The 23,049-nt window shown below is 37.3% G+C and overlaps 1 protein-coding gene across 5 annotated transcripts; it reads right to left on the minus strand.

Annotated features, from left to right (window-relative positions):
- Positions 1–1,008: 1,008 nt before the first annotated feature.
- plekhm2 (pleckstrin homology domain containing, family M (with RUN domain) member 2) lies at positions 1,009–23,049 on the minus strand. Of its 5 annotated transcripts, none has more exons than XM_028021270.1 (20): positions 22,469–23,049; positions 19,958–20,064; positions 17,098–17,207; positions 16,891–16,990; positions 16,669–16,756; positions 16,411–16,585; positions 15,420–15,479; positions 11,383–11,653; positions 10,516–11,295; positions 10,365–10,434; positions 9,295–9,385; positions 9,061–9,119; positions 8,788–8,876; positions 7,755–7,887; positions 7,444–7,634; positions 6,046–6,111; positions 5,798–5,957; positions 5,207–5,386; positions 3,979–4,095; positions 1,009–3,528 (listed from the first exon to the last, which is right to left on the minus strand). In XM_028021270.1, exons 1-20 carry the CDS (start codon positions 22,526–22,528, stop codon positions 3,391–3,393), a joined length of 3,045 nt encoding a protein of 1,014 aa, XP_027877071.1. In that variant the 5' UTR covers positions 22,529–23,049; the 3' UTR covers positions 1,009–3,390. The 5 variants fall into 5 exon arrangements, with proteins under 5 accessions (XP_027877071.1, XP_027877066.1, XP_027877080.1 ...); XM_028021265.1 differs by having other exon boundaries at positions 9,061–9,125; positions 22,469–23,048; XM_028021279.1 differs by lacking the exon at positions 15,420–15,479 and adding an exon at positions 15,704–15,718 and having other exon boundaries at positions 9,061–9,125; positions 22,469–23,048.

Here is a 23,049-nt window from a genome sequence, read left to right on the forward strand (position 1 = left end):
ACGGGATGTATAAATGCTAATAAGTATTTTTTTTATATATATAAATTAGCACAAGAGCCCTCAGATCTCCTAAAATGTATCTTTCCCATTCCCCCAAAAGCATCATTTTCATTATGTTTTATGAAAAAATATGCTAAGTGCTTCATGGTTCCGTCACTGTAGTGATGCTCTCAAGGCATTTTGATTCCACTTAAGAGACAAAATAAATGATATAAGAAGCTAACAAGAAGCCAAAGAAATAAATTGTTGAAGCAGACAGTACTGATGTTTTCAATTAACCTTCACTTATAGAACCTATATTTAGGAATTTCATCAAACCCAATTTCACTGTGTTATTGTTGCTCTAAGTGAAACAAACAGTGAAATCTAGTAATAACATAGTGCTAACAGTATACATACATATACAGTATATATATATATATATATATATATATATATATATATATATATATATATATATGTGTGTGTGTGTGTGTGTGTGTGTGTATGTATGACTACATACACACTAGATGCAGTTTGTCCATCCACTGCAGCGGCATGAGAAAGAACTAACGAAATATTGAATGTCAGAAGTGAAAATAATCTTATTCTTTTGTGTTTTCTGCAGTTATCACCATGTTTTACATGCAAGACGACAACGTAGGATTTAGACTTTTCTGTTCATTGCCTTCTCTAAAAACTGAAAAGATAATTACAAGGTATTCTTCAACAAAACATGTAGAACCAATAGAGTGCATGTTCATATTTTAAGGACATACAATAAACAACAAACTCAAAGTCCTGTTGCCCTAAAGACAGGGAGCTTCTGCTTTGTGTGCTGCAGTGTAATTCCAGATTACAATGTTGCATTTAACAAAAAAAGAAAAAACATTTCGACTGAGCTGCAGTAACTTGTAAAGTTTCTGGTCCTGCTCTAACATGACTGCCGCAGCTTTCATCCTTGATTATATTTGCAAGTGTTGAAACCAAACACGAGAATCTTTAAAATCCACAGAGTCACCGCAGGAGTCCACTTTCTTTGCAGTTTATTTAGTTGCATTTTCCAAAGCTTTGTTTGTACATTCTCTGAGATTCAGAACAATATAAAACTTTCAAAACATGCATATGGTTAAGTGGGACTTAACAGACTGTTATTATTATTATTAGTGCTTTATTTACATTTCAATAAATCCAATGAATAATACAAATATTCTATGCAATGTGCATGTAAACAAACAGGAAAAACAAAAAACAGAAAAACTCTGACAGCACATCGTTTACAAGGTATTATCCATCATTGACCAGCAATTTCCTGAATTTCAAACGCTCAAGAACACTTCCTTAACTTTTTCTTCATATACAGTCCACAGGCACAATTCAAAGCACAGAAGAAACATTTCAAGTCTTCAACATCTCCAACTTTACGCTCCCAAACCAACGGATCCTTTAGGAATTCGGACTCTATTTTTCTTGCAAAGAGCAAAACCTTTTATAAAACCTTCTCCAAATGTTCCTCCCCATGTGTGTGTAAACATAGCTTCATAACGCTGCACTGAGACTTGCAATGTCCCAAAGCTTAAAGAAAATTGTGATTTAAAAAATACTGCACTGAGATTCAAGAGACGCTGTAGCAAAACAAAAACACACAAGGTGACTCTTAAGGTTTTGGAACCTTTATTCACCTGAGATTTCTTTGTTACCAAAAAAAAAGAAAAAAAAAAGCAAGACCAAGTGGCACTTAGAAAGGTTTACTGACCTAATTAATGCTAACACAGGAGTAACACACTGTAAATTGTACAAGATGTACACATGTATGTATATGGCTAAGAGGCATGTTAATGCAGTGCATATTTAACCACAGAGTTAAGTTGTATAAAAACAGCACTTCTGATAAAACTTGTTTAGCCTAAAATGCAACACCTGGTGGAAGTTCTTCAAAGTCCGTTTAGAGTATTTAGGTTTCACATCCATGTGCCTGTTTAACGTAAAATTTAATTGGAAGAAGAGAACATCTGAGATAAAATTAAAACAAAATGTAAATTTCAGTGATCTGAAAGCAAATATACCTGAAAAGGCATCTGTTTAAAATGTCAAAAGGATTAATTTAGCTGAAATTAGTCAATTTACCCATTACAGATCATAAAAGGCAAAATTGTCAACACATTATTTCATGTTTTAATGACAGCCAATATTTTATTGTGTAGGAGAGATTGTATTGAGATTCAAATCTTTGCAATTTTTATGTTCTGCGAAGCCTTAGTATTACATCAAAAAAGAAAGTAATCAGAAAAAGGTGAGGATTTCCTTAGAAATCATGCATTGCAGTGAGCATAATGATAAACTTATAAATAAAAGTTCAATGTCATCAACACTTGACACAAAAATCAAAGGAAGAAGTCTGGTCAAATAACACATTATTCTGTGAAATATGATTCAAACAGACTGCAACACTAATATACATAGATGCAAACATCAGAAAAATCCCAACTAATCTAATCAACTAGCAATTTAAATAATTCATCTGAATCCTCCTCCTCCAATACTTCTGGAAAGAGAAAAATATAAACCTAGTACCAAAAAAAAAGAGCAAAAATAATGTGCAAATGTTATCTGTCTCCACACCGTGAAAAAAAAGGCAAATTTAGGTGGAAACATTTCAACTTCTAGAACAGCAAATATCAGGCATGAGTGTGTTTCCCAGAGTGCTTGATATGTGTAAAATATCAACATCTGCTTCAGATCTTCATTCCCGCAGGGTCTTGTCTAAAGTTTATGTGAGAATTACTCCTTGTGAAGGTGTGTACTCTCGCTCACAGCTAATCTGAATATCAGACCAGCGTCAGCGCTCGTGCACCGACACCGTAAAGTTTTGTACGTTTGCACTTCAGGTCAGCTTTATCAAGACACGTTTTAACAGTTAGCATTAGCATCAGTGTCAAAAGACCTTCAAATTCACACAGTTGTGTGCATTACGCAAGCGGTGAGTATCCTAAAAAATTTTTGTGCAGGATAAAATTGTGAATCCATCCAGATGTGTATAATATGAAGCACTCAGATTGGCAGACATATAAAAGAAAACTTCCTAGCTGCTGATTCTCGTCATGCTTCAGACTTAGCAAAATCTTCAGAGTTAAAGGTTAGAGGTTTATGACAACAAACCTTCACCGTTTCTGCCAAATGTAGCTATTTTAGTGGAATCAATATCTCTGTGTGCACATGCACCACAACTTTAGCATTAAATGTTTTAAATGGAAGTAGTTCTGAAACTTGGCTTCAGCAAAATTACCGCCGCATGTCTGATGGACCAGAATGTTACTTCTGAGTATTCTGATACGTAACCCTCCATTGGATTGTGTCGTACCAGGGAAGCACACACAGATGATGGGGTGTGGATATGTGTGTGTGTGTGTGTCAGCACCAGGGTTCCCGCTGGGCTCTGCCTCGAGCCAGGCTGTCTGCCCTCTGCCAGGCACTCTTCATCAGCTCCAGGGCCTCACCGCAGCGCTTCTGCACCAGCGGGTCCAACAGCTCGTGGTGCGGGAGGTCAACCTGTGTATGACGACAACAGGCAACATGTTTAACTACACAGCGCAAGAGAACATGCTATAAAGCTCTTTTTGCATAAAGTTATATAAAGTTAAGCCTGGCGGGCTGCTAGGCACAACTTGCTTAATCGAAGTGCAAAAAAAAAAAAAAGAAAAGATATTAAAGAAATTTTATTTGTTTTTGCAATTTTCTTAAAATCTATAGTTAGTGTTTAAGTATTGTCAATAATATCTTCCAACAACATAGTTATTAAGAAATATTTTTATATTTTCTGTCATCTTGGCTGTTGGTGAAGTGGCCTAGCAGCCAACGGGCTTAGCAAGTTTTTTGAAGGAAGCCCTGATAAACTATCTTCTAAACTCTTTTTTTTCCTGCCTAACCGATGCTGGATTTGTAAAACCACTACATGTTGATTTTATCCCGTCAAGAACAAGGTTGACAGTTCATTCTGACCTGAAAAATGTCTTTCCATGTCTTGTTTAATGCATTTAGAAGCCGATCCCTCTCTTCACAGCCGCTGAAGTATAACACCCATGGAGGGAGGAACTGAGTTCGATCTGCTGCAAACTCCTGTAGAGAGCAAAAGCCGATGTTACAGCACTGGAAAAAGCCCAAATGGGAAGATTTTCATTAGGAAAAGCAACACAAAGACAAGAAACAATTCCACAGGTATTGTCACAGCTTGTAAAGATTCTTTCAAATGAATTCAATTTCTAGAACAAAGTTTGAAACATCAAAACATCTGATCTTTAATTTGGGTATTTTTGATCAGTGGGAAAAACAACACAGAACGTCCAATTTTCCTTAGATGACAAAACACGCCATACAAGTAAAAGAAAAATTTGCTTCTCATCTAAATCTGTACCATGAGAACAAGTTAATCTCAACCAGTTTGGTTGATTAGCACCATTGCATTGTTGAGTTCAAGCTTTATTTCAAAATCTGTAACGTTTTTAGTTATCAGTTATGGATTGGGATATCATATGTTAGATGGAAATTATTCAAAGCACAATTTGAGAACCTTGGTATCTTTACTGTAGCAGTTTTAGTATGTTAGTTGATATTAATTGTATTTTAAAAAGCCAAAGTCGAAGGATCATATGTCTGAAGTTGTCTGAAGTACTAAAAATAAAGTAATTGCCGTTTTGTGAAAAAGTTAAGAAACCGAAATAATAAAATGCCAAAAAGCAAGGTTTGATGTAGCAAATAGGAGCTGAAGAATGTCAATTTGTTATAAATTAATGTAAAGCCATAGTGTGCACATCATAAACATTATTAGATGTATTGCCTTAAAAAATAAAACACTATTCCATATTCCATTTCATTTTCAAGTCCTGGAAAATCGTCAAATAAAGATCCAGACAATTCAGGACCTATGTATGAACCATGTTAACTCAATACGCATCACGTATGATTAGAAAATCTAAACCCAATATCTGAATACAAAGGAATTGGTTACTGACTGCTCTATTTTCTGATAACTCAAGTAGATATGGTTACCATAGAAACTGTTTAAATGAAGTATCCCCAACAGTCCTTATTTATTCTGTAAAAGGAATCAACATGATATGGGAAGAACACTTGGCAGCGGAAATAGCCGTTACCTAAAGTATTAGTAAAATACACATAGTAATTTTCTGAAGTACCAATCACAGACAAAGGTAAGCAGAAGATCACTCACAATAACACAGTATTCCTTGTCAGACTCCAAGCTCACAGTGGTCACATCACAGATATCGACACTGCCCAGCGAACGGAAAAAGCTCGTCTGACAATCCTGATGACAAGTTAGCAGCCGCTTGTCCGTCACCACCAGGCAACATGGGATACATGGGGTGGGGGCCACACCCTGAGGGATAACCTGTGGTAAAGGGGCTGTAGTTTTCATAGGTCCATATTCAATAGGAAATTATGCAACCAAAATAATGTCTGTTAAATCCAACAAAAACAAAAAAAATAACAGAAGCAAATGAAAATGTTTAATGGAAGAAAACAAGAGTACAAGGTTCAAAAAGCTATTCATAAGAACATAGAAAGGGGACAAATATTTTTGAAATACCCTATTTAGCAAGGTAGCTGAAGAAAATGAGAAACCTTTGCTTATAATGTCTCATACAGATGAAAATTGTACAAACATTAAATAAATCCTGTCCATAATAAGGTTTTTCTTTTCCACCATTCCTAAGTTTATCCATAGAAATCTCTAACTTAAAACCAATGGATGCAAAATTTGTAATATGAACAGCGCATTATTCCAACTTTCTCCACTTACCCCTTTGGAAACAGACTGACAGAGAAGCTGCATCCATTCGGCCATGTCCTGCTCATTGTTGGCACTGAGTACCAGTGGGGGGCGCTCTGTCAAGATGACCTGGAAGGCGTGGGGACGCTCTGTGTTGTTGGAGCGACGGCACCCTCCACAGTGTTCCCCCCTGAGGACAAACAAAGAGTTGTCTAAACAGGGAGAGCCCCTCAGAGGGCATCATTTTCAATCTGGAAGTTGAGCTTTCTGAGACTTACCCCATGGTGACAGACATCAGAGGGGTCACATCTGTCCTCTCTGCATACAAGTACAGAATCCCTTTGCTGCACAAAGAGAGAACAAACATTTAGCTTCATATACTGGATGACATTTGGACAGACTGTCAGATTAATATTTTCAGTAAAACATGAAAGAAACAAATTATACAAGAAATTATATTATGTAATAAAACCTGTTCAAATGATACAGCACCACTCGCTGTCATTAGTACCCCTCTTTAAGTAATTTCCCTGCTGGGATGAATAAAGTACTTCTATAATGTGAAAAAGCCTTAAAGGTGCAGTATGTAACTTTAATAAGCAATATGTTTGTTAATCTGTGAAAAAAAAAAAAATCAAGCTCCTCTGCTTCCCTGTGTGGTCCTTCAGCCATCTGCAGAAATGCACCGCTCTTGGTCAAAAACAACCAATCAGAGCCAGGAGGAGGGTCTTAGTGCTGTCAATAATGCTGTTCACACTCTCTCTCTTTCTGCTACGCTACAGCTGGTTTCCCGTCATGAATGCTCAGCGCAGTTAGCATAACCACCAATGACAGAGAATAAATAGTTTTTCTCCAACTGTAAGCTGTTTCTCCTCCATAAGCATACTGAGCAGTGTCGCTACAAGCTTGATTGACAGCGCAAAGACCCTCCTCTTGACTCTGATTGGTTGTTTTTGGACCAAGAGCGGTGCACTTCTGTAGATGGTGATATTAGCACGAAGAGGAGATGAAGGAGCTAGTTTTTTTTCGCATATTATCTGTCACAACATGGTAACAGTTTTAACAAATATGGAGATGTATATTGTTTATAAAAGTTACTGCAACTTTAATATGAGTAAAAAAATCTTATTTTGAGTACATTTATTCAGTGGGGAGAAATCCCGCAATAGCAAAAACCAAAAATATGGTTATTGGTGGCAAAATTAAATTATATAAAAATATCCCAATGACTTAAATCATACTTTACTTGATGATGTTATGTAGGAACTTTCAATCTGTAATTTAGAACTTCCTGTTTCACAGAGGTAGAAATATGAAATGTCACATTTTCTTTAGTCACACTTTAGAATAAGACATTAAAACATGCCATTTAGACATGGCATGTTGTCTGTTAATTCAGGAACTCAAAAAAACCCAAAACGAGTCAACTACAGTTTTGAAATTTTGCCCATAGCCACAGTCAGAGCAAGAATTAGATTCAAACTGGAATGGAGAAAATCAAGGCTGGATGGCAATTTAAGCTCATCTTCCCAGTAGAAGGAGATGGAAAATCTCCTAATCTCCTATGTTAGAGAACTCCAGTTTTGGTCCGAGGAGACAAAGACTCAGCTATTCAGCATAAAAACAACTGGAGGGGAGTTTGAAAAGGAAAATATGAACATGAGTATGGTCTGTACCCGAGGATGACGTAGCAGCTCTTCCACATCTCTTTACCGAGGTACGTGATCCCAGCCCTGTACTGCAGAGAACCTTCTTTGATATTGGAAGGGACACCAGAGGTGGGTGTGCCTCCTTGGGGAGACATGGTCATATCCATTGGGTCCTCCCAGTGAACCAGTGAATAAAGCTGGATAGACACTTCAGATACCTGAGAATAATAATAGACACTTCAGATACCTGAGAATAATCAGCAACAAATGTCATAATGATTGGAAGGTTTGGTTGTCGAAAGCTGCTACAGCACAAATCAGTTGTAACAATATTCTACCTCACAATGACACTCCTGAGAGACAAACTTATTCAAGGCCAGTTTTTCCATGGTGGCATCTGTCAGAACAGCTGGATATGGAGGCTCTCGACAACCGTGGACCATGGCGGACTTCAGCACAGACAGGAACCAGCTAAAAATGAAGGAGAAAGGAGATTGAATGCCAGTGGACAGGCAATCACTCAGTGAGAAGGAAACCAACAGTTTTCCAAGATGAATGTTTGTCAGTGGCAGGAAGTAGGAGACAAGTCAGAAAAGATGAATGGAGAAATGTTTGAGATCTCCCAGATCAGAACCTTCTCTATAGGGTCACACTGATGTTCCAGCAGTTTCAAAATAGTGACCGGATACTTGGTCGTTTCTAAGGTTTATAATCTATCTCTTTTCATGTAAGGGTCACAGTTGGGACGAGATAGTTGAAACGCTGACACAATTGGTTGTGTTCAAGATAAAATGATTCCAAACTTTAGAGAATGCGTAAGTGTTTAGTAGACTGTATTGTTCTTTTTATGCTTTTGTGACGTATGTAACAGATCTCTCTTGTAAATGAGACATTGACTCAAGAGATTTTTTTCTGTATAAATAAAGGATAATATGTAAAGCAGTGTAATATTAAACTTCTGCAATGGACTACCTGATGAACAGTTGTGAATGTAAGACTTGGTTCACACACCAGCAAAACATCTGGCTTTTATAAGATCTACTGCTAGCAGTGGATAATATTTAGACTGAATTATGTTGGAAGCTTGTCAACGGCCAGAAAAAGCGTCGTAGGGGAGGAGTAGGTCACCATGGGATATCGAATCAAAAGTTTTAGACTGAAATCTTGTTAGATCATCATTTTACAATAAAAAGGAGCACTTTGCAAGAAATGTATAAAAAAAAACAAAAGTTAATTTGACAATTTAGCCAATGGTGTAAATATCTGTCCAAAAAAAGGAACAGAATGAAATTGCATTTGCGACCTCTTTTAATACACAAAGAGAACGTATAAGTCAAGAATATTAATAAAAACCAATATAAGTGAATTTACACAGTCAGCGAGCCATCAGCTGTATCCAACAGGAACTTCCTTCTTCTGTTGGTGCAAACCAGTGCTATTGTCTGTTGGTCAAGGCCCACCTAATGGGAAAAAATTAGATCTATCTTGTTTAAAACATATTAAGTAAATCTCCTGTTTTATCATTGTCAATCATTGCATTAGCAATAACACAAAAGCAATAAGTTTAGAAGAAAAATATAATATAAATGTATTGAAATCTATCTAGAAAAAATGAGATAAACTTGTGAGGTGCAGATGACTTACAGAGAGATAGTCGAGCTCATTATAGGAAACAGCATCTTCTACTGTGTAGGGTTTTTCAGCTGCTCCTAACAATAATAGGCAGTTATTAATGTATGCCAAATGAATCGCAAAATATATGATCCATGAAAAAAACTCTGTGCAGCACACAAATTCTAAGGTTTCCCATGACATAGGGCTGGTGTCAGTTTTGGATACCAGAGCCAGAGGTGCTGGCTGATTATGTTATTTACTCACCCTTTCTTAGTAAGTAGATGTAACAGTCAGTCAGCAGCAGATAAAGAGGCTGCAGGTCCCCCTCCATGTGACCTGTACTCATTCTCAACATCTGGAAAACACAAAATGAATGGCAGAGAAATCCTTAGGGAGTTTTATTTGTCTCTAATGAAGCATTTACTATTGTTAGCATCTCCATGGAGGATTTACTGTGATGTTTTTATAATGTGAAGGAAAGCAGACAATTTTTATATACAGAGGTAGTCCTCATGGGCAGATTGTTCTTCCTGCTTTTTGAGAAGACTTAGAAGCAAATGTGGCAAAGTTAGAACATTTTAAACATGGTTTCTGCAGGTTTCACCAAGTCAAATTTAAGACTTTTAAAAAAATCTTTAAGACCAATTTTAATGAAATTTAAGACCTACATCTCCACAGAAGAAGTGTGGATGTCATCCAGGAGGTACATTTGAACTTAGCCACGATAGACACATATAAGCTAGCTAGGAAGGGTATTAGCAGGTAATTACTGGTAGCCTCAGTTGTCTCATGAGAGACAACTGAGGCTCTCATGAGAACGCTATGAAGATTTTGCCTGACAGAAAAGTCTAGAAAAAAAAATACACTGAATATATGAAATGAAATAATCCTGTCAAGGCAAAATTGAAGACATATGATTAAAGGCCAACAGACTTCTTTTTAAAATAATTTTAAGACATTTTAAAGCCTTACTTTTAGATTAATGAATTTAAGACTTTAAGTGCAGGCACCCTGATTATAGGCACCTCATGGTTGTAAAAGAGCAAACTTTTGTAATTTGTCAGTCTATAAGGAAGAAGTGTAAAAGGCATTGACAAAGTGGGCCTTGCAACATTTCCAAAGAAAGACTGTTTCATAGCCACTTCTAAGAGGACATAACATCAAAACTTTCAACTTTCTTAAAGGGACAGAGTGGAATTTTTGTTCTCTACACATTTTATTTGTGATGCCAAATCAATCTGTTAATCTAATTGTTGAACAATGAATTGAGACGTGACTCTCTTGAGGTTTAGAAAAAGTCTGAAAAAAGAAAAGAAAGCTTCTTCCATCCTCACTCTGAAAAGTTGCTCCTCGTTCTCTCTGAAAACATGGATCATGAGAAGAAGCAGGTGATTGTTGTCCACCCTGCAACGTGGTTGAAGAGGATTAGATTTGCAATGAGAACCAGCACCAGAACAAATATCTGGTCATATCTTGACATCTTACTTGAACTCTGCTGGGTGACAAATCTCAGAAGGACTGAGTTTCTCCTGTTGCTCCGTTTCCTCGGTTACAGATGTTCTGCCTGCTGAATCTCCCTCTACGGTCTCTTCCTCTTCCTCCTCCTTCATGTGGAGCTTCCGTCCTGCTGGCTCTTCTGCTTCTTCCTCATCTTCAAGGCTACCTGAAAGAGTCTGTGACTGGCTTTGCTCTGTAGAGTCATTGTGGCCACCACTTGTGTCAGCAGAGTCTGTACTGTCGGTGGTAATGCAGCATAGGTCCGCAGACACACTAGAGGTCTGCAGGCAGTCTGGTCTGTCGGCCAGAGAGGAGTCAAACGTCTCTTGTGGAGTTGGGTCAGGAGGTTTTCCTTCGGAATCGTTGCGAAAGGGCTGCTGCACCGGAGTCAGGGACCTCTGATCACAGCTTTGATTGTGATCCTGTTCTTCAGGGGGTACCCAGGACCCGTTGAGCCTCTCCATGACATCCCGGAGGGGTTGTCCAACGGTGTCCATGGAGGTGTCTGTCATCTCTGGGAGCCGAAGCAAGCCTTCCACCCCTTCTTCGCCCCCTTCCTCTACAATCGCAGACCCCACTCTGCTCCTGCTTTGCTCTCCTTCACTGTCCAGTAGCGCTACAGTGGAGTTTATCGAGTCAACTTCTTGCAACATGCTGTGGTTCACAATCTCCTCATGTTCAGAGGAGAGCGAGGCATGGATGCTGCTGCTGGAATCCGTAGATCCCCTGCCACGTCGCTTCTTGGCTGGCTTCTTTCGTTTAGCCATCCTAGGACAGATAATGAAGATGGTAAATTTAGCTTCCCGCATAAGCAAAAGATGCTTCTTAAAGGTAAGACCCTAAAACATTCACTACCTGATGACTTCAAGCTCATTGCCGTTGACCTCGGTCTCATCTTCGGTGGTGTTCCGACAGCTGGCTGCATGAACTGGTGTGACGTCCGCTGAGGTGTTCGTGTCAGAGTCCTCATTGAACGGGTTGTGTCGAGATGTGGGGCTGTTCGGGGAAAGGCGAGCAACCGTTTTCCCCACGGCTGTGCTGGTGACAACTACTGTGTCACTGACGACCGTCTGGGGATCAGAGCCAGTCGACCGTGGGCAGCTGGCCTGGTCGGTCAAGTCACCCTCTATTGTCAAGAGCCGCAAAAAGATAACTGAGTAAATGCAAATGCAGCTGTTGTCCAGGTTTATATCTAAAGAGTAAAGGAAATACACAGACTGCCTCTCCTGCATTGGTGGCAGCAGAATTTATGTCAATTGGCTTGTTGACAAAAGTTACAGTGCCAATGAAAACTTTATTACACTCATTAAAAGAATATTTGAGCTGTGTTGTCTTCACAAGTTTGAATTTACATGGTAAAACATATGCTTATGTGTTGAAAGTTGCAGTAAAATAACACATTTTTGGAAGCATCAACAAGCTTCCAGCAGAATTTTCAATGGCAGAATTGATAATTTGTTTAAACTGGTTGAGTTGTTCGGCACAGAACTCACTTTTAAGCATATTCTGGAAATTTAAAATCTCTGATATAAGGACGCTGATAGAAGCAATCCACTCCAGCATTTATATACTTCAGTGCTTGTATCTCACTGTCAGACATATTAGCTAGTTGTTCTCATACCTATTGCTGTCGACAATTGTTCTCTGTTCGAGTAGTATCACTTAATCAAGCCTTTTCTAACATCCCACACTACAAAATAAGTAATAAATGTATGTATGGTTCGTGCTGATAATGTATTGAGTCAGTATCTGTGTCAGCCAATAGTCAAAGCTGCCATATTGGTATTGTATCGGAAAAAGAATAAACTGTATCAAGACACCCCTGCCTCAAACCAACAGCTTGATGTTGGAAACTTTGACAAAACCAGGTATACCAAAAGGCTTCAAATCTGTTTTTGAAAATAATAAAACCAGTCCATGCAACATTAAATCTATGGAAGGGCAATTTGTTTAATATATTTAAAAGCTGGGTCCCTATTGGTAAATCTGTTAGTTTAAAAAAGGTAACATTTCATAATAACGGAGGTTGAATATCCAGCCACAATTTTATCAGAAGCTTGTTGATGGCTCATGAATTATTTGGTTCCTCTGCAACCTACGAAGGGCTGCATAGAAAGCATCCAGCAAGAATACATATGTATATTTTTTTTGTTTTGCATTTGAGCTTATGTGGACTAGAAAAATCAACTATTTCAAATAGTTACATTTAATTATTCATTACTGCCAAGTCAAAGAATTTGTTTGTTGTATAGTAATTGCCAACAGAAAAAAGCATTCAGTTGGTAATGCTTTTACCAACCCAGGAGATTTACAATCAAGTCAGGTGTATATAAACTTCTCACCAGCACCGTATTTACAAGGAACTGATTTGGTTTTAATTTCTTTTGTGCGTTTTTGCAGTGTTGAAATGCTGACCAACCAAACAAGTATACAGAAATACTGTGCATTTCCTCATTAGCATAGAAATAGCCAGTGTTAGGGCAAAGCAATCTATTTTTTTAAAGGGTTAAATAAAAACAAAGGCACCACACAATATGAGACATATCAGGCAGCGGGTTTCTTTGCAGAGTCACAGGCCCAGGTCAAGCAGTGTTACTGGAGCAGCTACAGCTAAAAGGCAAGGATAGAAACTGACAAATAACTGTTTATTCTCAAGCAATTTGAGAACCTAAAGTGTAATCTTAAATATTTCAAACAAGTCACTTGTAAAACTGATTGGCTGATTTTCAACCAACACTACAGCTTAGCTGAACCTAGGCCAGTGAAAGACATCAACAGGAAGAAGATACACCATAATATGCAACACAGAGAGATACACAGTAAAGAGAGAAGCCTAGAAAGGACAAGGTGAGTACCAGCTGCTTCGGGCTTTCCCACTGCTGTGTCAACAGTTACGCAGAGTAAGCTTGAATGAGACAGTTCTCCAAATAAGCAACACATGCAGAAAATGACAGACAGGTAACCCACCCAGCAATAAATTCCCAAATTAATGATTCACTTTACTGTGCATAAACACAGTTTGTTTCATTTTTCTATTTTGATTTATGACATTTGAATAAGTATGACTACAAAAGTATGAGATAATATAAATGTATTTCTATTTATTTTACCCTTGGGTTTCATAGGCATCCCCAAAGGACCGTCTCTCCTCATCTAATAAAATTTGTTTTAACTGAATGGAACAACTTTTTATCTTGATCTGTTGGAAATTTGATTTATTTCATAGTCTGTTTGCAATATAGCAATAAAGGGACCATCCAAGTCAAACAACTATGAAAATTGCCAGAGGAGCATAAACAGGTATTGGCGACATTGTATCTTTTAGGAAATAACATAAAAAATATCTACCTATGATGATAGTAATAATAATAATAATAACAACAACATTTTGCAGTGTTGCCAGGGGTGTTTTGGTAACATATATTAACTTTCTTCAAATTTAGAAGTTTACTTACATTTCCTTTGCATTTGATGGAGTTGCCTTTAAAGGTGGGTCAAATAATCTGGGTATCCTTCCACAAATTTCTCACAATAGTTAACTGAGCTTTGGTGTAACAGACTCAGGTTTGTAGGTCACCTTAGTTGCACATGGATCTATGATCAGGGCTTTGTGATGTCCATTCCTAAACACTGACTTTATCCTTCAGCCACCTTATAACAAATTTCCATTTGGAAGACTTATTTGACCCCAAGCTTTAACTTCCTGGTTGACCTCTTGAGATGCCCTCCAATATCTAGTTCTTTCTTCCTGAAGTGTTTCAGTGCATTTCACAGTTGGGATGTTGTTTCATGCTTGCAAGCTCATCCCCTTATCTCTCCAAATGTAACAATGGTTCTTGAATCTTTGTAAAAAGTTAAATTGCACCAGATCACAGGGCACGTTTTTGAAAATTGTAATCTGGCTATTTATGTCGACTCTGTAGTTACAGATGTTTTCTTTCTATCTTTAAGAAGCTTATGCCAGCATCTTCACAAGGTTTCATGTTTTGTAATACTGATTAACTTAAACTAGGAACAGTCAGTTGATGCCAAAAAGTAAAGGAATAATTGTATTTATATAAAGTTTATGTAAATCTGTTTCAACTGTATCATTAATCCAATAAACATCAGAAAATAATGTGCTTCTTTTTCTAAATATGATGAATCACTTAAAAGATATTTCTGTCAAATTATAAAAAAATAATAATCTGAGTTAAAATATAACACGGTTTTAACAAGTGTTTGAAAACAGATTAAATTTCTCTGATAAATTAGCTCAGATTTCCTTAATTTTGGCTGATCAACTGATACTTACACATAAACCCAATAATATCCAATGAGCTATATTTAGAGACTTTTCAGACAAAAATTGGTACTGCACAACATCGGAATCAGCAGTTCAGGCTTTTTCAAGATTGGTGATCGGCAGGAAAACTACTATTGGTGCACACTTAATTATAACTGAAATGATCACTATGCTACATTATTTTTGCAGCAGTAAGGTTGTGTTTCTTTCTGTTTAAAACAAAAGCTTTCAGAGCTTGTCATGCTTTATTGTTTTGTCTAAATTTAGTGAAGCTGTGGAATTCTTCCACAAAGTAAACAGATCATAATAATCAGATGCTGGCCACTACATAATTGCTTTTGATGTAAACACAGTACATTAAACATACTGCCTTAAATACCACAGAAAACTAAATCTTTCAGGACCAACTGCCAAAAACCTTTAATTTTTTTGTTCCATTTACTTCATCTTATCAAATTCAGATACATTATCTTGCATCAGTGGCTGTTTTACAGTTCAGGTTCCCAGCATGCATTTAATCCCAAGTTGTGCTCAAACTCATGCTATAAAGGAGGGAGAGAAAATATGGAATGAGTAAGCAGGAAGGAAGGGTTGACCATTGTCCCACCTTCCCAGTTTGAGCTTGGCAATGACTGCAACACGGGGAACATGTCACCAAAATCATAATCTAAAAAAAAAAGAAAAGAAAAGGAGGGATAACATTGAAAATTAGAAAAAGTCTGACTGAAGAAACAAAAGACAGATGAGTCTGAATAAATGACAGAGAAACAGTAAAATAACATGATACATGGAATGTCAAACAACTAAACCAATGAGGGTAAAACAATGAGAAATGGGAACTAAAACAGGGAACTGGCTCAGTGCTTTGTGGGGGCTGAGCGCTGCAATTACCCCAGTGAAGGTATTCTGCCACCATCGGTGAGCATATGAAATAAAATACAGTCATGTGAAGAAATGATAGCACAACCCATGACAGCCTGGATGTTTAGCTAACATCTTTTGACATATATTTATCACTAATTGTAAAAATACAGAAAAAAAATCAACTAATTAAAAAAGAAAAACAAAGGAATAGTTTAAAATTTCTGCCAAATCTATAAAAAAACATTTCTGGTGATGAATAAATTAAAACAACCCCACATTACTTCTAATTTCAAATGGCTGAAACACTCCTAGTTGTTACATTTGGTGCATATGATTAGAACATTCAAAGTCAGCATTTTTTTTACCCTGTTGAATAAACCTTATATTTACTCTTTAAAATGATACGGCATATATAGAAACACCCTAAAATGTCATCAGTGGATGTAGAAGTGAATATCTATACAATGAGAAAGAAAACTTCGTTCTCCAAGAAAAACATGAAGGCCAGACTGGAGTTTCCCAGAAAGAACGTAGACAAAGAGGACGACTTCTGGTACAATGTTCTTTAGACAGATAAACCAAAGGCAGAATTAAATATTGCCAAGTCCTACTTTAAGCATAAAAAACAAAAATGAAAATCAGTCTGCATCTCACTGCCAGGTTTTACTATACTAATTTAGGTAAAGACGTATAGTAAGAAACAGGGTGAGTAGACAAAATACAGCATGCTCTACCTTCACTGGAGGGAGCTATGGCGCTGTCGTCCCACTCCAGGTTGGTGGAGGTCAGGGAGGTAAACGAGTGCAGAGACAAGCTGTCCGAGCTGGGGAGCCTTTCCTCGAAGTCCAGCAGGTTGTGTGGTTTGTAGTACTCCGGCATGTATGGAGCTACATCCAGATAGGGCACATCCTAAACCAGGAACAGGCGTCTGACAAGTTAAGGACACAGATGACTGCAGTGTGTGATAATGTTGTGATTAAGCTTATGCTGACCAGCTCCAGATCAAAGCGAATGAACTCCAGGCCGGACACCAGTGTAAGGAACAGCGTAAGGTGGTCGTGACTGCAGACCAACGCATTTCTACAAGTCAAAGATATTATGATTTAAGGCATTTAATGCATATGAAGTGAACAGTAAAAGTCCAAGCAGAAAACTTTAACAGCAGTCACATGCATTTCTTAAAAATGGTAATAAAAAAAAAAATCTTAACATACTTGAAGTAATACTTCTGTAACAATCCTTGATTCTCTTGGAAGAGGCGCAGATAGCTTTCTAAAGAGCTCTCACTCAACGCCAGGTACAACCATGCTCGACCTGCACAGAACAGTTGAAGCCTTCTTTAATGAATGCATCTGACAGTCTAATAAATGATGTTTCCTTTTATTTCAAATGCAATTCCCTATGCAGTTAATACGTCATACTTCGACCGAGGTTGGTGGCTATGTGCTGCAGCTCGTCTATCTGTCGGACAGCCTCCCTCCTGGTGAAGTGAACCACCAGCACCCAGTAGCCTGACGATATGTCCTGCAGCCTAAAACAATAACACATTCATAAAGGAAATGGCTAACACAAATAGGAAACGTATGTCAGGTTGTTTAAAATATTGCGTAAATAATATCTATCCTCAGGCAGATTGACCTGAGAAGATCAGAGCACCAATTGGGGTTCCTGCAGATTAAAATTTTAGACTTAAGATCGTTTTAATGTCATTATGCTTGTGAAACCAAGCATAAATTTAAGACTTATTAGAAATGTACGAACATAATGCAGCCAAATGGCAATAAATTTGCGCTTACAATGATAGACGCAAAAAGGCTAGCTAGCTAGCTGGGTAGCAAGGGTATGTTAGCAGAGAGTTAGCCTCAACTGTCTCGAGTCACAGAACGCAATAAAGATGTCCGAGTATGACTTAAACTTTTGCCTAACAAAAATTTCCTACAAGAAAATGCAAGTCCAGCCAAGACAAAATGATAAACGCATTAAAGGCCAACTTACTTGTTTAAAATGAATTTAAGAGAATAAGGCCTTAATTTTAGATAAATGAAATTACTACTTTTTAAGGACACCCTGTCATTAGATTAGAATAGAAATATCTATTTTATTGTCCCACAGTGGGGAAATTCAGATGTCCCTCCACCAAGTTACGGTAAGTGGGAACATGGATAATTATACTAAGGTAAAAGTAAACAAACAAGAAACTGTATAATTTAAAAGAATAACCTCACAATGTCTACTGTTGATTTTCAGACAAAGTTGGGAAACATTTCACTGATATCATTGTATCAGTGCCATTGTAAAGGAATGCTTCGGTATACATTAGAATAGCAAAAAATATTGCTATATATGCCCATGAGTGCTATATATTGTTATTGATGTTGAGCAAATATAAGATATGTCAAAAACAAAGAATTTAAAGCACCTTGAAGAAAATATTTGAGAAATTAAGCTAGGATCTGATACATAATCAAGTATATGCAACATCCTTTATCTTCTGAGTGTTTGGCTAATGGTATAAGCTCTTTACACAAAAGGACTCTTACCTAGAATAACCAAGAATATCTTTAGAAGTAGGTACTTTTGTTATGTTTTATGGCTTGTCAGTCAGTGTTAAAGATTTATACAGGTCTTGTAAAGCTATTTTGCCTAATACTAATTTTACTGTAGTACATTAGGTCATATCACTGTGAGCTTGTTGAACAATAAAGAAATCCTCCAAGTAGTGACAGTTAACAACATAATTATTTAGAAACCGTTGTGCTACCATTGTGTTAGCTACTTAAAACAATTCAGAATGAAAATTTTGTCATCATTGTTAGTGGATAAATACAGCTAAGGACAAAATTAAAAGACCACTTAAAGTTATCAGTTTCTCTGTTTTTACTTTTTATAGGAATGTGTTTGAGTAAAATGAACATTGTTCTATGAACTACTGACAACATGTTTCTGAAATTCCCAGCAAAAAGTTTTTATTTATTTGCAGAAAATGAGAAACTGTCAAAAATAATAAAAAAATGGAAAATCTGAAGAAGCAAGACATGGCTCAACTCTTTTCACCAATAGAGAAGTGGTGAAACAGGAAGGAAGACATGCAAACATAAAGAAAACCAAAAAATGATATCAGATGAAACATGACACAAACGGATGCAAAGTGACATATCAGTGTGTGCAAAGAAGAGTGGGAAAGAAATAAATATAACATATTATGCACACGCAGTGCAGTCATTCTGTTTGCCAGACATATAGTTGGTCCCGTTTGTTTATAGCTGTAGAAAATGACTTAAGAAGAGGATTTGATAAAGTCATTAGAGAACTATATTGCCATGCCACTATGTTGAATCAATGCCAATGTATTATCTTGTAGTACAGTGTAAATTTTCAGATATCCTCAGAAAACTGTCATTAGACATGCGATCAAATGGCCTCAGAGATAGAAGTCTGATGGGTTTTTCAAAGAAAAGTGATGCTTTTATGTCTGAGGCTGTTTGATCGAATGACTGAATGTTTTTCTTAGACCTGGGTATTTCCTAAAATCTACATGGTACTGCAGGCACATGAAAAGCTTTCAAAGTAAAGAAAAAAAACAAAACAAACAAAAAAAAAACATAATGTTGGAATTGTATTAATGCTTTTTTTATACACCCACCCTTCCACTTTTCAAAATAGTTGAAGGCCTTTGATAATATTCTACACACTTTGAAATGCTGTTTTTGAATCTAGCTTAAATACACTTTTAAAAGAGCTGCTACTTAAAAATGGGAAAACAATTGCAACAACTGTTATTTCAGTAAATTTAGAAATCAAGATTAGTCTTTAAAATCTGGAAACATGGTATTTGGTAATAGTAATACCTTAGATGCAAAGCATAACAGATAATACTATTTGAAGGGGTGTGCATAAGACTGACATGACACTGTCATAAACATGTCATAACACCTCTTGTGAACACGAAGCAGTCTTCATAAATGTTCATGAATTGTCATAAAGTGTCATATGGTAAATAATGAAACTTTTAATAGAAAACTGCCATAAAAGTTGCATTAAAAGTGCATTACAAGTGTCAACTGTAAAACTGCATTAAAAGTTCATTTGAAATGTCAACTTTGCATTAAAAGTCTCATTTACCGAATGACACGTCACAATAAAAGTACACGTACACAGCTCTCATACATATGTAACACTACAATCAGAACAATCTGATCCACGCAAAATAGCACAAAGAATTTGAAGTAATGTTTCTTTAATTTCCAACATTCTGCAGCTATCTTGCAGTAAATATCTTACCCATACAGCAGAGCATGGTCAAGGTGTTCACAAAGACGCTGGAGGACCCGGTCGTGATTGCGGATAGCCGGAGTTTCATCCTCACAGGCTGCAAAGTAACTCTGTAACTGTAAAGACACATGCAGATCAGATTGCTCTTACAGAGAGAGAAGGTGCAAGTCTTTCAGGCATTCAGAGTAGGAATTCCAAGCATTTCTTAATACGATGGGTTTAAAAAGTTGGTGAATTTGCACAATAGGTCATCTGCAGAAGACTGACTTTGTGGGTATGCTTTTAACCCTGCAGCACAAGGTTAAAATGATAACTTTATAAATTAGCTTCTTTTAAAGATGCTTACTGCATATTTCAATTGTGCAGCTAGACAACAACTAAAACAAAAAACACAGGTCTAAGCAGAGGAATCACTTTGACTAGCACATAATCCAGGGAGCTATTTGAAAGCACTCATACAAGCAGTAAACGAAGCAGTCTGCAACACGAACCTGAAACAGCTTTGCTAGAAAACAGGCAAAATGCCAACTATTGTCTGTGGATTGTAGATTTAAGCAAGTTGCTGTTCAGTTTAGCTGCCCTATGTTCCTGGAAACATAGATAAATCACACTCCCCCTGTTAGATACACAGAGAGTCAATGTTGGAATGTTAAGGGAAAGATAAAATGTGTATGAAAAATATTCATCCCTTTGTATGTTTTCCTCTTTTTTATTGCTTTAACAAATCAATCAATCAATCAATCAGAATCAATATATTTTGGGGGGTTTTTTTGACAAAAAAACAAAAAATACAGCTCCTCCCCCCCTGAATTTCAAAGTGAAAATTGATTTCTAAAAAATAATGACAGCTAAATGAAAATAGGTGTCACTGTACGTGATCGAGTTAAAGTTCCAGTGTTGCTCATTGTGTTGCTCATTATGCTTCAAGTGACTTTTAGAACCTAACTATATAATGTGACTTCCAAAACTATTCATACCCTACATCAGGGGTCTGCAACAAGGCTCCGGAGCTGCAACTGGCTCTCTGGACCTTCCACAACGGCTCTTAAAAACTTTGACTAAAAATGATAAAGAAACTACTGAAGTTTTAAAAAAAATAGATATATAACAAATGCAGATTTTAGCTATTTTTACATTTACAACTGAAGTTAAAAAAATAGACATATAACAAATGCAAGTTTTAGCTATTTTTACATTTACAATTACATTTAATCTTTACAGTAGAATGACACTAAAAGTACCCATTATTTTTATTTAGTTCTATTTTTTCTTGTTAGTAAGCTGGAAACTATGTGCAATGTCAACACCCTAGAAGAAGACCAAAATGCCAAATGCACATTGCTGCAAAAACTTACAGATCTCCACTGTGAAACATGGTGGTAGATAGAATAGGGGAGTTGAATTGACAGGGGTCTGCAAATGGCTTAAGGTGTTCATACAGCCAGGGGTGGACAGGAGTAGCTTAGATCAAGGCACATTGGTGCATTAGATTGGCCAAGTCAAAGTACAGACTTATATCTAACTTAGAATATGTGGCAAGACTTAACTGTTGTTAAATAATCTTTATTCAATTTGGCTGAGGGATAGCTATTGTCTATTTGCCTTTAGAAGTGTAAATCTGCACGACTTTGTAATAAGTTTGAAAAGCTGCAAGGGGCATGAATATTTTTACAAGGGACAGCACAACAGGACATCAAGAAAATCAATGTAACCTTTCAATTCAAAATGCAGCTGAGATCAACTGCATCATGTGATGCGTAAAGCGCACAAGGTAAACCTTGAAAGCTAAAGGCACAGTTTGTAAACACCAAATTAATATGGGGGGCAATGAAGGCAATTAAGTAGCAAGTACACTTAAATTTGACCCTTTTCTTCTCATTGGTGGGTTAAGGTGGTCGTTAGTCAAAGCTTATCTAGGTGCATTACCAAAAAAGAAGCTTTCTAATCCAATCAGACTGCAATGAGACAACTCTTCAAAAATACTAACAATCAGATCACCCTCAGAAAAATAATAACGTGTACAGTTTTGAGCATTCACTTAATCAATCAGCAGAAAGAAGACGAAAAGCGCATTTCTGCATGCATTACACTCATCATCACGGAGTATGTTCTTATAAACAGAGAGGAGGAGGAAACTGCTAATGTTTCATTGTGATGTCGCGGATCCATCTGTAGAGTGATTGCAGCTTTGTTTACACTCTTCATTGCCGCAGTGTGCGAGCACAAGGAGGGTTAGTGCCGCTACTGCTGACCGTGGACAAAAAACACAAACTATAATGTTCAAATTAAAGTGTTAGCTGTCAAACCGAGGGTTCGTTTGAGCAAGTTCACTCTTTGATTAGTTATTCCCGCAGGGGCAAGGCCCTTATAAACTGCTGGTGTCCTTCCAGCTTGAAAGTTGCCCTCTTTCGCAAACAGAAGATGACCTAATAACTAGCTACAATGACTCAAGCATGTGGAGTAGATGTTGCTACTATAAGTACATCAAAAACGGTAAATTCAGACCGTTTAGAGCTTTACCTTCTTGACAGACATCGAGATGTTTTCCAATATGCGGTCCTTCACTTTGAGTTGATCCATCACTGGGGCAGTTGGCAGCAGAAGGCAGTCAGTCAGCTGACTCTCCCAAAGCGACGCTCTTTTGTTGCTAAAGCTAACGCCGCCCACATTCGCTGCTCAACAAACCCTCCGTTGCATTTTTACGCTAAACTAAACACACAGCTTGTGGTTTCAGTTCTGGAAACTCTTTCGTTAGTTTAAAATGTTTACGCTCGTGTCAGTCAAACTGCGCGTCGCTTCAGCTTAGCGTTAATGTCTACGAGTTAGCTTAAACCTGCACTTTCTTCTTCTTCTTCGAGGCTAATAAGCGACTTCTCGGCCCAGAACAGATAGCGTAGAGCATTCTTTAGATAAAACCCGTGTCACTCAGGTCGGGAAAGTGTTAAATGTTACCTTTGGGAGCATTTGGCTATTTAGTCGATGAATGAAACGTACAGCATGCTAACGTCTTCTGAGGTGTGAACGGAAATCCAACCGGCGGAGGGTTACGTCACCTGAACGTGACTTTTGTGTGAAAGGCAAGAAGTATATTAATAATAAAA

The sequence above is a fragment of the Xiphophorus couchianus genome, chromosome 1 (genome assembly GCF_001444195.1).
Source record: "Xiphophorus couchianus chromosome 1, X_couchianus-1.0, whole genome shotgun sequence".
Classification (NCBI taxonomy): domain Eukaryota; kingdom Metazoa; phylum Chordata; class Actinopteri; order Cyprinodontiformes; family Poeciliidae; genus Xiphophorus; species Xiphophorus couchianus.